This window comes from Paralichthys olivaceus, chromosome 13 (genome assembly GCF_024713975.1).
Source record: "Paralichthys olivaceus isolate ysfri-2021 chromosome 13, ASM2471397v2, whole genome shotgun sequence".
In the NCBI taxonomy this organism is placed as follows: domain Eukaryota; kingdom Metazoa; phylum Chordata; class Actinopteri; order Pleuronectiformes; family Paralichthyidae; genus Paralichthys; species Paralichthys olivaceus.
Genome location: NC_091105.1, coordinates 17,083,372 through 17,099,464, shown reverse-complemented (window position 1 = coordinate 17,099,464; position 16,093 = coordinate 17,083,372). Strand labels below are relative to the sequence as shown.

At 41.6% G+C, this 16,093-nt stretch overlaps 2 protein-coding genes across 2 annotated transcripts; one reads left to right on the top strand and one right to left on the bottom strand.

The window, feature by feature from the left end:
* The first annotated feature begins 4 nt into the window (after positions 1 to 4).
* Positions 5 to 4,226, top strand: LOC109632145 (E3 ubiquitin-protein ligase rnf146-like). The gene is made up of 3 exons (XM_020091275.2): positions 5 to 146; positions 736 to 798; positions 1,476 to 4,226. The coding sequence occupies exon 3, from the start codon at positions 1,488 to 1,490 to the stop codon at positions 2,640 to 2,642; it is 1,155 nt and encodes a 384-aa protein (XP_019946834.1). The 5' UTR covers positions 5 to 146; positions 736 to 798; positions 1,476 to 1,487; the 3' UTR covers positions 2,643 to 4,226.
* Positions 4,227 to 5,368: 1,142 nt separating this feature from the next.
* echdc1 (enoyl CoA hydratase domain containing 1) lies at positions 5,369 to 10,720 on the bottom strand. Its single transcript, XM_020091192.2, has 7 exons — positions 10,611 to 10,720; positions 8,801 to 8,866; positions 7,815 to 7,990; positions 7,582 to 7,724; positions 6,490 to 6,542; positions 6,268 to 6,348; positions 5,369 to 6,156 (listed from the first exon to the last, which is right to left on the bottom strand). Exons 2-7 carry the CDS (start codon positions 8,863 to 8,865, stop codon positions 5,739 to 5,741), a joined length of 936 nt encoding a protein of 311 aa, XP_019946751.2. The 5' UTR covers position 8,866; positions 10,611 to 10,720; the 3' UTR covers positions 5,369 to 5,738.
* Positions 10,721 to 16,093: the final 5,373 nt, after the last annotated feature.

Genomic DNA, 16,093 nt, shown 5'->3' with positions numbered 1-16,093 from the left:
GTCACGTCGTCGCCGTCTTTATCCCAGCTCCTTTTCTCGCGGAGGAAAACAAAAGCCAGCTAACAGTGGAAGTGGGCGAATTAGCATCGGAGAGTAGCCCCCGGCACACGGAGTGCGGCTGTAGAGCAGCTCGGTGAAATTCCACGGTACGTGTCCGCAGTTTGTGACGTCCCCCCCTCGCTGTTATGCTAAAATACGCTAGCGCCGTCATTTGAACCCCGTCTATTTGCTGGAGTGAGCGCTTCCCCTTAGCCTAGCTAGCGTTAGCTACAACATGTCTCATTGTGCTGGAGAATCCACCCTCTGTGCTCCGTGACCGGGGTCTGTATTCGTAACGCTAACGACAAACGCCTTGTTTTTGTGTTTTTCTTTAGCAGCTAGCTAACGTTAGCTAAACAAGTTGCTGTCACCAGTGGTGTGAACACCGTTAGCTGTGTCCATCACTAGCCCTGTCATTAGGCCTGATGGGTTAGCTCAAACTTACAGTTAGCTGTGGTCAGTAAACAGAGCAGCCCTTTGTTCCACACATTAGAATACCTTCTTGAGATTCAGTTACTGCTAACATGCAGCTAATCCGTTTTAACATCAGGCTTCAAGTGCTAACTGTCACATGATGTAAATCGGTTGTTCGCCATTAATGTTTATGTAATGGATAAGTGGATGTGTGCTTTCACGGATGTTCTTTTGTTCAGCACAGAATGTAAACAACAGTATTTTCACCTTGTCTTTTGACAGTGTCGAGTTTGAAGGTTCCCCATTAGCGCTCCTAATGATACATCAGCACTAAGGCGACTTTCAGTAAGTATCAAGTACCATCATCCTTGTTTGTCTTAAATTACATACAGATTAAATGTGATCATAACATCAGCAGGAAGAGTAAAGAAATAGAAGTTTAAAAAAAATACAGAAGTACTGAAATAATAGTTGTTATAATAATAATAATAATAGAGAAAAAAGGCAGTTAATAACCTGGAACCCAAATAAATTCAGGAATATGTGATCCGGAAAAAAAATTACGTAGCCAAGACTTAAATGAAGCTATAGTTTCAGACAGTCTTTCTTCCTCAGGCAATTCATTCAGGGGCTCTAAACTATGATCCTCGCAGGTAAGTACAAGAATGTGACATAAACTGGGTATAGTTGTTGAGTTAAAGCAGAGTGAAAGCGATGCTAGCAAGAGCAGCAGGCACAAGCAGCGGCATAAACAGTAACTCAAGATCCTGGGATTCAATTGGTGAGGTATAATATCTTGCTAAGCTAGGATCTTACCTTTTCAAGTATAAGAATGAATGTAAAGTGTAGAGTTAAGACAGTGCCTTTTTAAAGGTCACAACAAAACTACCACCACAATAATAATGATAATCTTAAAAAGTATTTTGTTTATTATTATTTTAAGAATAATGCTGATTTAAAAAATGATAATAGTTCAAACATTCCCACAATAACCATTATGTACAATTGTTCCCTTTCCTCAGTACTTGCTAAGGATGGCTAGCTGTGGGGAGGTAGACCACTCTGTGAGCTCGCTTCCATCCAGTAAGAAAGGCAGCAACAGTGGTGGTGGAAGCGGTAACAGCGCAGATTCCTCATGCTCTGGTTCCAGCACTTCATCCCCAGCCCTTCCTGTACCAGAGTGTGCCATCTGTCTGCAGAGCTGCGTCCACCCAGTCCAGCTGCCATGCCATCACGTCTTCTGTTTCCTGTGTGTGAAGGGAGCATCCTGGCAGAGCAAACGCTGTGCGCTCTGCAGACAGGAAGTACCTGATGACTTCCTGGAACGGCCTACACTGCTCTCTCCTGAGGAGCTGAAAGCATCGGCGGGAGGTCGAGGTGGCACAGCGAGCGATCATGCCTGGTATTATGAGGGCCGTAACGGTTGGTGGCAGTATGACGAGCGAACCAGCCGTGAGCTGGAGGACGCTTTCTCCAAGGGCAAGAAAACAGCTGAAATGCTAATTGCTGGTTTTTTGTATGTAGCTGACTTGGAGAACATGGTGCAGTACAGGCGCAATGAGCATGGTCGTAGACGGAAGATGAAAAGGGACGTTTTGGATATCCCAAAGAAGGGTGTGGCTGGACTGCGTTTGGACACTGAAGGTGTTACAGGAGCTATTGGGGCAGCAGGTCGAGAAAACTCTGCTGATGGGGCTGATACCACAGTAGCAGGTGTACAACAGCCGGTTACAGTTATCTCCTCTACTTTAACTGCCCCGCCAGCCAGACCTCCCACCTCCCTTGGAGGTCAGCCTGGTACCAGCACCAGCCCCTCTCTGGAGGATGCCCTCTCCCAGCTGCAAATCAGTCCCAGGCCCACACCCTCTCATGAGCGGTCTGAGCCTGGGGAAGGAGAGGAGGAAGATGAGGAGGAGGAGGCCTCACCCTCCAGGTCCTCTGATCCTCACACATCTGTGGACGAGTCTGGCTCCGGAGACTGGAGCGATGATGAGGAAGAGGAGGAGGAGGATGAAGAAGAGGAAGGGGGAGATGGAGAGCGTGCAGAGCCCTGGGAGGACAGGCCGCAGAGGCAAAGACTGAATCCAGAGGACAGAGCCCTTCCTGGCGCAGAGTCTTCCTCTCTCTCGTCAGGTAGCAATGGAAGGTCCAGAATGCCTGATGGCCAGTGTACAGTGACTGAAGTGTGAAGTCTTCACTGTAACTGTTCCATTCCACTAATTTATTCCTGGCTTTATGTCATCCTTCACTAAGTCACAGATTGGATGTGGGTGATTACTGGGCACAGAAAAATGTACTCTCTCAAAAACAAACAAGATCATGTTTTTAGGTAAACAACACCATTTTAGCAGGCAAACATTTTGGCTCACAAAGATCTGAATGCATCTGTATGAGTTGTTTGTAAATCTCATCTCATGTTTACCCAGCCAGTAGAAGCAATGTTGGGTTTCACTTTCAAGCACTGATCATTGTACTGAGACGAGCTACAGCTTGGTAAACATGCAGATGAAGACAGCATGTTGTTTTGAACCAAACGTAGGTGTAACAGACTTACTGGGGTGTTCAGCTGCCATCACTCAGGCTGCTCACTTTAAACCATTTGGATGTAGGCATATCAGGTCCATCTTACATCCCATACAAGTGGAGGTATAAAGATTAAAGTAATGCAACAAACTCGATAGTGTTGTGGTTAAATATATGATCTAACACCCAGAAGGCTTGTGAAAGTCCCACCCTGATCTGTGACGTGCAGTGAAAGAAGGTATAAATGGGGATGTTACTTATGATAATGGAGCTGTGTCATTTTGCATTGTCGTGAACGGCTGCATCCTAATCATCTACACTTTTAACTCTCTCCGCTAACGTAGCACGCAGGAACAGGCTTGTTGGAGCTCAAGGTCATCTGACTAGTCTCCGAAAGAAGTTAATCCCTGATGAATTGTTTCCAACCTCTGCCTAAATAACTTCCTTACTCCAGATTTAACTAATTATGAAGTATGTTCCTCGAAGTTCTCAACTGTTAACAAAGTTTATCATTTCAGAGCAGATTGTGGTTTGATGGTTGAAGAAAGGAAACAGAAGTACTTGATGATGCTCTTAAGCTACATAAGTACTTAAATGTCACACATCATGTAAGTCACAGAGATAATGTATGGCTGGCTGCCCCGGGTTCATCCTCAATGTCAGTTCATCTGCAGTTTTGTGAAAGTCTAAAATCTGTAAAGATGATGACCCGTTTTAATTGAATGTGCATAATATCATACTTTTTTTTTTTTTAACTTTCCCCAGTTTTAAGTAATTGGCATTTCAGTGTGAATTATCAGTGTTTTTCTTTATGAAGCTCTGATCCTCATTAGTATTCTCATGGTCCCTGACTAAAAGTATTCTCAATTGGTGTTTCTAAAGTTTGGTGATTTGTGCGTGTTTGAAGAGAGAGTTATTTAAACACTATTGGTCAACAGGATGTTGCAAATTGAAATTTTTTGGATTCAGTTTTAGTAAATGTTTTAAAATGTTCTTTTCCGTTGGATGGTTAATCCTTTAACATATGACGTCAGAGGCATTTAGGAAAACAAAAACATGCTCTTGGCCGTCCGGCAGAAATTTCAAGTTATGTTATTTTCATATTTCTTACTTGCTTACATCATCAGCTTTTAGACTTTCCACCCTGAGAAATAAAGTTTGTGTAACAGTTTTTTTGCTTGGCAACTCTTTTTTTTTGTTACCTGGTTTGTAATTTAAGAATAAATTGTGTCATTTCATCATCCTAAAAAGATTTTGCTCTTTGTTTTTTTGTTTTCTTACCGTGTGAAAAGCTGCATGTCAGTTTAGTTTATTTAAGAATATATCCGTTTTAAGTGTTACATAGGCCGGACTTCTACATTTTTCTCTGTAATGATTCTCAATTGGAACAACTCAGTCTAACCACTGGATGAGGGAGTGAAGTATATCATATATAAATACAATTATTTATTGTATTTATATACAAATTGGGATCAATAAAGTACATCTATTTATCAAATAACAAAGCACTTGATTAGGCACATGACACATGGACAAAAAGACCTTGCTTTTGCTAAGAAAGAAATACATGAGGAAAATAACGTGACGCGGGAAGAAGCCTTCACAGCTTCTTCTTTGTTTGTTGGAGACTATGAGTTTTAAATCCTTAATGGTGCCAGTTCTTGCCTCCCCCTCACTCACCTTGTGCGGGTTTAGTATTCAGACCACAGCAGCCATTAGCTCTCCAGCTGGAAACATGACCTCTGGAGGGGGAACAGGATGTAAAGGCCCTGTCCTGTTCTTGTCAACTCCATTTGTGCACGTTAGTGCTTCTGCAGTGCCTCATTTGCTGTAATGGAAAATAACCTACACATTATTGCTATACTTTATAAAGAATAACGTTTTTATTATGCCCTGTGTTTTAGCATTTGTCAAAGAATAGATGAGAGCCACTGTGCAGACAATCTTCTGAGTAATGTTCCTCCCTACAGCTGAGAATCTCCCTTTAGAAGAGAAACAAGCACAGTGGGGATGACTCGTGGGCACAGAGGAACTGCTGAACCAACATATAAAACTTGAGATAAAGTGGACATAAGTGCAGCAGTATGACTCTTCATCCTGCAGAAAGAAGCTGCTGCCTCATGCTTGTTATGCTTCATCAGTATCTACAGTATCTATCCGCTGCTGCTGCTGCTGCTGCTCTCTTTCTGCTTCAGTCCGGCTCCGCCTGGCGTGATATAATCATCGCAGGATCATATTTCTCAGCGGGACTGGAGGTAAGACAGCTCGACTGATGGGGACAGACAGGATTTAGAAGACGGGGAATGTCCTTCACTGTAGGTCCTTCTTTTCATCCATAACAAAAAAATACACTACGCTATATTACACTACAGCCATGAAAGGATTCAGCATATTCTGTGGAAATATGTTTATTTAGGGGTCAAATCTAAACAAAATAAGTCCTTATCAGTCTATGCAGAATCAAAGAAACAAGATTTGAATACTCATTTCTCAGCTCATGCACTTATCAATTCATAATAAGCTGTCCCACCAACAACAGAGGTAGTACCGAATGTAATTTAATTTTTTTAATGTTTATTTTCCTTTTTCCACAAATCATTATTATCTGTTTCTACCTTCACATAGCACACTCAGCTCAGTCATGTCAATTCAGTCTCTCTCCAGAGATGCTGTAGCAGGTAGCTCCGTGACGTCCGGGATTCATCAAGAATGTCTGCTCTTCTGAGATGCTGTAAATATACAGAGGAAACACTTTGACCAATTCATTTGTGTTTGGATTTGCTGGCCAGCGCCTGCAGGTTTGCCGGACCCCCCCACACTGTCCCAAATACGTCCTTCTCAGTCCTCAGAGCCTCAGACAGAGGGAGCTCTCTCCCTGACAACACCACCTTCTTCACAGCCTGAATCACAGCAGCAGGTCCTTTTACATAACTACTGAGCCACTTCTCTGCCTGCTGGAGGGGAGTCCCTGCCCCCTCCTCTGCCCGGGGGTCCTCCAGGACTCCATCTGCCAGTCCAATCTGCAATCCAAGTTCCGGGTCCACTTTCAGAGCACCACCAAGCAGCTTTAGTGCATTCTGGCTTCCAACAATGTGGACAAGTCGTGCGGCGCCGCCCCAGCCCGGGACCAGTCCCATGTGTTTATGGACAAACTGGATGACGCTGCCGGAGGCCATTAATCTTGAGTGATTACATATAAATGAATTCAAGTTATTTTCAATCTTTGGATGTAAAGTTTAGAGTAAAACACATTTAATAGTGTTTTTTATCCACTTGTATAAAGATCATTACCTGAAATCACAGGCAGTGGTGAACTCTGCGCCTCCTCCCAGCGCTCTCCCCTCCACCAGAGCAACAGTGATCAGAGGCAGCCTGTGCTGAGAAAACTATTCTGTCACCATACTGAGCTGCATATTACACAACAGATAAACTCCACACTGGTTGCTGCTGCTTTTGGTGTCATGTATATAAATTAATTAGACCAGTACACCAGAGGAAAACAAGAGCCTTTACCTGAGCAGCCTTGTAAGAGCATTCTGCATGAACATACACATCTTTATCCCATCCTACGAGACAAAAGATAAGATTAAACCTGCAAGCAGCATTGGACAGGCCCCTGCACCCCCGTATGTCGGGGGGAACAGGTCGGATGCAGGTTGACACAGCTATGTGCTGAAGCGAACACTGCACAAATGAGTAAGAGCATGCACCAAATAAGGATTTAGTTGCCATGTATAACATGGAGACTGTTATGTATACATATATACTGGTACGTGGATGACTTCAGGCCGAGACTCGTCAAACATGAGATGATATGAGATAAGAATAGATAAGATGGACTCCATAGAAGAAATTCACAATAAAAAAGAGAAGACAAGAGATGAGATGATAATGAATAAAATTTAAGTCCCACAATTATTTGTACTTTGCCATAATTCAAGAAAACCCAAGAAAAGTCAGGTTATCTCTCAAAGCACAGACAGCTGGTATCCATAGTCTTTCCTACAGCCAAACTGAGTGTACTGAGTTCATTTCAGTGTTTGTAGACAATCAGTAATAAGTTCCATGTTGGACTACTTTGTAACTACAACACACAGAGACATAACAGGCAACAACATTTCTCTTGAAGAAAAAAAAAAAGTAAAGCACAATAGAAGAAGCTTTAAATGAACGTTAACATATTTAAGACCGACCTAAAAGTTATTAAGATCTAGTACGTAATTATATTAATGTATTAAAGACATCTTAAGTCCCAAGATTCAGATAAATACATTTTAGATATGTTAGACTTTTTAAGACAACCCTGAAATGATATCGAAACAGTGGTAGTATATACAATAACAATACACAATGACTTATTCTATATATGAATAATATATCAGTAAAATACTAACTGTTCATATACTGGGGCAATATTTATCCTGTAAAGTGTCTGTGAGCATTGTTAAAAGTGCTATAAAAATATTATGTATTAATAATATTATTTATTAAAATGTCACATCCAGTGATCATCATCAAATTTGAGATATGGTCTAGTAAGATAGGACTGTGGCATACATCATGCAGGAGGAGAGTTGCTGTGTGGTATTTCTTTTACTTTCCTACCTGTGGGTTAGAAATGGCTCTGACAGCACTGAGGTCTGATCCGGAGCAGAAAGTTCCAGCAGCACCCTGGACAATGAGGCCTTTTCCATCTGTCCAGTTCTCCAGCTGGCTCACTTGTTCCTCCAACTCCACCATCATACTGCCTGAGGGGAGGAAGCCAGAGCTCTGTGTAAGCAAGGCAACAAACCGGGATGCACTGTAATTTACCAGAATGCCAAATCCACACTCCTCACCAGACAGGGCGTTCATGCGGGTTGGGTGGTTGATGGTCAGCACGGCTACACCAGAGTCCTGTTTGAGCAGATCGATGGAGCCACCAGGAAAAGCCCGGAGCTTCTCTCCGATCTCCAGCTGGTCGTAGCCGTGGATGTTGGAGTAAACACATCCACTGCTCTGCCTCTGCAGTAACCTTAAAGGAATAACAGTGTGTACAGTGCAATCTGTGAGAAGTGTGTAACTGATTGATAGGTGACAGAATCAAGTCCAGCAAATTCAAAAGTTTTCTGAATAACAGAACTTTTAAAAAGACTGAGAAGACTTTAAATAACCAGAGTTTAACTCCGGTACTCAGTGAGGAAACATAAAATATCAAGAATTCTGAACAGAGTTTGGTGTATTCGTTACAGCAGCAGAGCTTCTACTTCAGGAAGCCAGGGATCATAAGATCCACCGTTCAGTCCAGTGAGGGGGACGATGCAGTCAGAGCCCTGGTCAACACATTGATAGTCCAACAGAAATAATTACCACATGTTGCTGCAGAGGGCGCTGCTGCTCAATACAAATTGCTTTAATGTTGTTACTTATATGATCAGAGGTTTACTTCAAAGAATAATTGTGGTGTAAAGAAATGGCATTAACTTCCTAATGGGAATCAGACATGTTGGCATGTTCTCAAAGTTAATGCTCACAAACAGGAATTAACAAGAATACCATGAAAGCATACATGAGCCTGAAGGAGGTATGATCAAAGCCATTTGCACAAACGTCCAACACATGTTAATGAGTTATTCCTGATTCTAACACAAATTTGCTGTGAAACAGAATCAAAGTATTAATTCATTCTATTGATCACCATGCTCAGTGTCAGCACTGCAAAATAAGTACACGTTGTTCATTAGACTTGTCTCTGATGTCTCTGTGTTTTCAACTCTGTGTTCCTGTATTACTTCATTTACTGCCCCCAGCGTGGTGATTAACTCTACTGGTGAGACTCATTTACCTGCACCAGGCTCCACAGCTACTGCTGCTTCTCAGAAGTTGTTGCCTCAGTGCCCAGAGAGCCATCCTGGGAACATGTGGAAAAAGTGGGAGAGAAATTACCTCACACATATCACTTCATAAAAAAAGGGTGGGGGTACATATATACAAGTGGAAACAAAGTTTGACAACAAGGAGCAAGGTTCCTGATTCTTTAACTATGTTGTACAATGAAAATCAAAATAATCAAATGAATGCACATGACCTTTATGAGAATGGAGACAGATATTCTCATAGCAGGAAAGGGTCTGACGATATTAGTTATAGAATTAAAAACAGCAGTGTGGGTGTTTCGGACTTTAACTCAGGATGAACATACAAAGTGTGCTTCTTAACAGCTAATGAAGGAGAAGGTTTAAAGAGGCCACAGTAAATAAATAAAGTGGAGGAGAGGAGCTTTGACTTCCACATGAGAGAAAGTTTATTTGACTTCTCAGTGAGCAACATTACACACTGACATTTAGAGAGTTGCTGTTACATTCACACGAACCTACAATACAATCACACTTTAATATGCTGAAATGACCATGACAGAGTTCGTTTCCAATCATGGGAACTATTCAACAGTTCAAAAACTATAACTATAAGTGAAATAAAAACACTGTGAGAATCCCAAGACTTTGCCGAACGTACAGATATATTTTTTATTGGTTAGAGTCCAAAAATGGGACCGTGGGAGTTTAAAGTGTGGCTCCTTCCAGACATTTCCTCTCAATATTAACATTAGACCCAATGGGGAAGAGACAGATCTATGCTGTAGCGCAGTCCTCGAACAACTTGCGATAATTCAAAAACTATAAGTGCTCTCTTTGAAATAAAAACACTGTGAGAATCCCAAGACTTTGCCAAAGACACAGATGTATTTTTTATTGGATACAGTTAAGAAATGGCACCGTGGAGGTGAGTTAGAGAAGTTTGACAGTTCTCCTTCCTGAAGCTTTTTCTCAATATTAACATAACATCCAATGGAGAGGTGAAACTGGAAACGTCTCGCTCTGAGAGGTTTCATAGTGACATGTATGCGAAGCTAACAAGTTCCTCTTCTTTTTGATCTAATGTCATGTCTGACAACCTCATTTGTGGCCTTGAGAGCAGTTTAAGCACACCAGAAGTAGGTGAAAGGTCTTTTTCAGCCCTTTGAGTCACCTTGACTAGTTTTTGTTTCTACTCATCGTCAGCCGTGTTGTTCTGAGCAGTGAGTCAGGAATTCTGTCAGGATCAAATAACCTTTGTTCAGTGAGGCTGTGGCGTTTTTGTGATAACCACAGTTTGTTAGAATCACAGGTTACAAATGGACACACCATCTTTAACGATAACTGCTTCTTTGTATTGTTCCTGCTTTCACAGTAAACTCTTCTGTCTCTGTCTGGATCCTGGAGAACGATGGCTGGTGTCCTGGGATCTGAGTCAGTGGTGGAGCTAATGTCAGGGGATGCTTCCGAGGTGCAGCATGAGTTACCATGGTGATTTACTTCCTGAACAAGTGACCCAGTGAAGTGAAGCCGGAAGTAAACCTGAAGTTATCTCGCTAACCACAGATCCTACTTCACAGTGCGGGCCCAGTCTGCGACATGTTTACTTTAACAGTATACATCCAACATCTTGTCTCCATGTCGAAACCAGTGACACATTGAGCCAAACCAGTCTCACACATGCGCAAAAAGCAAATGACATCACGTGCACAGACTTTTACTACACACATGAATGTGTTATTAAAATACCACTAAAGTAACGATCACACAACACGATATCAACAACAAGCCGGAACTAACCTTCATGGGCATGGAGTTCATGGGAGACGTGTGGTGTTACACGGAAATGCGTCCTCCTGGAAACTAGAGCTCCGTGAAGCCAGAGATATGACAACATGGAGTTCTTCAACTTCTCCACAAGAGGGCGCTACACAGCAATTCTCTCATTTGACCCTCAGTCTATGGTTTCATCCCACTCACCAAAGTGTCCAGTAATTATATTAAGATAATTCTTATTTATCTCTTGTAGGCCATATTTTACAGTACAGAGGTTTTCATTCAGTATCATTCATCTCAGGTCGATGCACGGAGAGATCTGCTCTGCGTCCGTCACAGCTCTGTAAACACAGCTTACTGAGAATCTGCCTCCACTCACATCTCCTTATTCAGTAGTATTGACAAGAGGCTTTACATAACAGCACAGTACGGTTACACCAAACTGAATCAGCTGAGGTAACAAGCATGTTTTAATATTGTACAGTGTCTTTTATTAACGTAAAACACAAAAACAGCAGGTTTTTTTAATTTGATTTAGTTTTAATACTCCCATGTGGTTGCTGGATTTAAGTCAAGATCAACGCTGTGCCAACATTTTGTCAAACAGCAGTCTGATCTCGGGTCTTGTATTATGTTTGTATACCCCTGAGTTATAAGCAATAATAGTAATAACTCATGCGGTGGCTGAGGAAGATAAGTGTTTGGGCAAAATTCTACTCACAGCTGGGAGGAAGGTCACTAGAACACAGCTTGACACAACAGACTTAGACAATGGTTACATACAGTACAGGAAATATTGGTTATAGAAACGATTACTTATGGTTTAACAGTGAAAAAACATATATTTAGAAAAAAGTTTCAGAGATAAAGACATCAGCCCTGTATTTCATTATTGAAAATATAAATCATTGTATACAAATCCTGATAAAGATGAATTGCACTAATAACTGTCAAATGTAAACCCTGTCTACCATTGTTTTTGAAATGTTATTGTTTTGTCTTGTGTATTTGTATAAGAAATAAATACTTATTATTATTATTTACCATCAAACACATCCTTAGCTCATATTTGAGGACTCCTAGAGTCCTTCAAGAAACAAGTAATATTGCACCAAGAGGGGCAGGACCAAGTGTGAATTCTTTGTCTGTACGAGAAGGATACATGAGATTTAGAGATGAAGGTGTAAAGACAGTAAGACAAACAGACATAAACAGAGTGAAAGGGCGATATAAAGACCCGGAGACGTGTAGTAAAAGGAGCGAAAATGTGTCAAATATAGTGGGAGTCAGAGACACTTCCTGTGCTGTGGTCTGATCTATGGCTACTGGCAGCCTAAATCCTTCCCTTGTATCCACACATCCTCTCCACAGCAATTCAGAGGCCTGAACATCTCAGCGAAAACAAACCCAGGAACCAAAAATACAGTTTAACTTGGGTTACAGCGGATTCCAGAGCTGTAGTGAATTAAAAGTGAGATTTGTGTAAGTGATTGTGCATACATACTGTTATTGTAATGGTAACATGACTGATTAATTTAATTAATTAAATATACTTTGGAAGCACACTTTTCACAATTATATTCAGTTACATTCCCATTAAAATGCAATCATATTCTTAGGTTAGTTATCCGACTCAAATCAAGTGCATCTTCCCCTAAATAGATGCTGTAGTGGAACCAAACTCCTTCACAGCTATCCCACAAAGATAAAAGGTCACCAACGAGGATACAGTATACACTGCATCCAAGACCGTGGAGTTAACTCTGCTTTAACGCCCACACCTCTCTGGTCTATTTTAAAGTGGGGAAGGAATGCAAAAAGGTCGGTGGGACTCTTCCCGGGCGAGCATTCCAGACACACTGACTCTCCTCCCTGCTCCGTACAGTACATTCAGCGAGGTCAGCCAGCCCGCAACCTGTCTTTAAATATCATTCTGTGAAGAGCAGCACCTGGAGGACGCGGTGCCTCAGTGGAATTTGCATGCATGGTCCCCCACAGTGTGTGTGGGTAATGGTCACTGAGGCATAGGTGTGTGTGTGTGTGTGTGTGTGTGTGTGTGTGTGTGTGTGTGTGTGTGTGGGCCAGTAGCTTATCCAGAATGTCTCCTTTGCTTTTGAAACACTGTGACTTTGTCTGCTCCACATTCATTCATCCTCTGCTCAGCTCATTTTGATTAAAGTCGGCCATGTTGTTTTATTATCCGGATATCAGTGATGCAGCCGCAGACTCCAGCTGATAATGGAAGTCTGTCTGCAATTACAAGCTGGATAATGGCAGAGACAGAGAGAGAGAGAGAGAGAGAGAGAGAGAGAGAGAGAGAGGGAGTGAGAGAGAGAGAGAGAGAGAGAGAGAGAGAGAGTTCCACATTTAACACACATTTGTCTATATGCAGGCACAAATGCTTTTGCATGTATTGTGTATGTGTGTGTGTGTGTGTGTGTGTGTGTGTGTGTGTGCGTTGTTTCATTGTGTGGTTGTGTGTGCACCGCTTGTGGCCTCTAAAGTGATGCATCAGCGCACCGATCAATATGCAGCTGTCTGGGGCTCCACAGGAAGTCAGGGAATTCACTGCAGTCAGCATGGCTCTGGACCAACTCACAGAGATAAGAAAACACATGCACGCATGCACACACACACACACACACACACACACACACACTTAACCTCAACAAGGACTTCAGAAATGATGTTTTTCTTCAGTAGGACCTGACCTGACAAGGTCAGTATTTCTGTGGGAAAAGGTAACACAAACACACACACAGATCAGCGATCAGGGAAGTGCCAGTAAGGGTCTATTTCAAGGCAGGTTGGCAGGTGCCAGAGTCTCTAAGGGGCCTCCATGTTTCCTGTGAGGAGTATTCGACAGAAGACAGTGGAGCTGGAGGACAGACGGTGACAAGACACTGGAGGGACAATAACCACAGCACTTACTGTAACAACAAAATGCACAGATCATTGGAAGACAAAATGCATCCATATATTTTGGCCTAATGTGTATTTTCTACTTGACACCATCCCTGAACAGCAAAAGCATTACCCTGCACCGAAAGTGTTTTTTTTGTCATCAAATTATATTGCTCGCAATGGATCTAATCCTTATTAGATAAAAACAGACATTCTGCAAAGATAAACCTAATATCCAGACATAAGGCCAGTCAAGCCTTTCCATGAAGTCTGGCTTCACAGTGTTTGTATCAAAAACAAGCAAGGCCACAGATATACAGGAAGCCACTAGACTAAATGAACTGTAGCCTTGACACCAGTCAACAACCAAAAGTGCACAACTGCTAATTAGAATTCCTCCACTGTGTGTTGTGAGAGAAAGTCGATCTCAAGGTTGTTTACTCAAGACTCTGAGAGGGTGGAGACTAAGAGACGACCTGCTTTGGTCCAGACACATCAAGTCTTATCAGATCAAACTGTGTGCAAGGCCAGTGGGTGTTAGGTGTCTGTGTGGAGGTGGAATTTATTAATCGTCAGTGGAAAGAAGCTGTTTATGTGGCACACTGATTAGTCACATGACACGATGAAGGTTCACATTTATAGGAAAACTGTGGTTACCTAAAAATGTATTGCACATCATTCCAGGAAAAATGTAAATCCTTTTTAACACAATTTTATCATCTCAATAATCAGTAATATTAACATCACAAACAGGGTAAGGCCTGATTACACTCTGAAAAAAGAAAACCGCAGAACCAAATCTAAAAATGACTTTAATTGGTAACAGGCAAATTAATTTGGTTCAAATAAAATTTAAAGTTAACGAGTTATATTAACACGAAACGCTAACTTTAAATTGAAAAAACTTAATTCATTGTCTGTAACCAATTGAGGTCATTTTTGATAAATTGACAAAACAAACAATTCTTAGTTTTTGTCAGTGCATGATGATTATTGGCATAGAACAGACCGGACATTGAAAAGCTGCTGTGTCTCCACTTGTTGACATTTTATTTGTTAAGTCACTGCAGCAACTACGTGCTTGAAGGATGAAACACAGATTGTTCCATTAGTTCTTTCCAGTGTCACTGTGTTTTAAGCTGCTCTGGAATTAAATCAGTCAGTACCGGTTATATAAGGATTTCAGCATCTGGTAACCCCCAGGCCTGAACTCAGCACCGAGACACTCCTGTCCAACCTGGACGCAGGAAAACAGGGTGATACAGCCAACAGGGAACTAGGAACAGCATCAGGAGAGGATGACAATATTTATATTTATATCAGCGCTGGGGTAGGATTTCTGGCACCATAACATTGTCGCACCTGTTATTTCAGTCAGCCCAGGGTGCCAGGTTTCAGGGTGAGAGGTTAGGTGTCTGTGCCCCTCAGGGCCAAGGGTGTGTATGGCTGATAGTGTGAATATGAGTGTGTGTATGTTTATATAGGTGAACATGAGTTGTGTGTATGTATACATACAAAACTGATTATTTATGCTGTAAAGCTACAAAATAATGGAGATATTGTAAACAGAGTTATGAATTAAAATGACGTATAAGAATGCATTGAACATTTATAGAGGGATAAACAGACACTCTACTCAAACATAAAAGCACAGACACACACTCACAGCACCACATGATGGATGAGATGGATGGTTCCCGTGTTGCTGTCACGTAGCTCTGGACTCATCACTCAAGAGGAGGGAGATCATGGTGTCAGCCGCAGAGATTGAAGGAGCCAGACAGTCGTTCACTTCTGGTGCTTCATCTTTGAGAGTTGAACGTTCGCCTAGGACTCGTCTTCACCCAGAAATATTTATGTGCACTGTCTGATTGATGCTCACATCTCATTAAATTATTACTGAAGAGGTCTGGAAACTGCACAGTAGCAACGTTGGCTTCAGCTTGTGGCTTGTGAACTACATTTTTAGAGCTTATCGGATATAGAAGACTGGAACATAAGATGAAATAAGATGAAAGGGTTTGCCTACAGGGCTACATAACTTGTGAAACTTTATTTTATAATATCTCGTGCTGTGTTAATGCTCTGGAGCTACTTAAAGATGATTCCTTGTCATTTGTGAGTCCTCCTCAAATACTTGCACAATGTCCCTTTTTTAATTTTTTGTGTGCTGGAGCTTTTCGTAAATGGGTGATGTGACAAAACTTCATCCTGCCTGGTTTATCTACAGTGAAGATATTGTAGTCAATGCTTTCATAAAATGGTAGCTTCATTATACCAATTGTATTAATGTAGGATGTATCGTGGGTCCAAATCATACCAAACATATTTCTGAAGCAAATTAGATGAATGTTTTGTGAGATATATGTTCGATACATAGACAGAGAGACATTTGTATTAGTTATACACGTTCTAATGTCTTACGTTGTACTGCTTTCACTGTCACACTTCACAAATGAGTTCAAGCTGTCAAGACACAATTTAGAAGTATAATTATTTGATAAACAAGAAGCTGCACAGAGTGACGGACCTCCTATATTGTCCAGTGAGTTTAATACATATGTAGATAATTAGTATTTGGTGTAAAAAGAAAAGAGAAATGG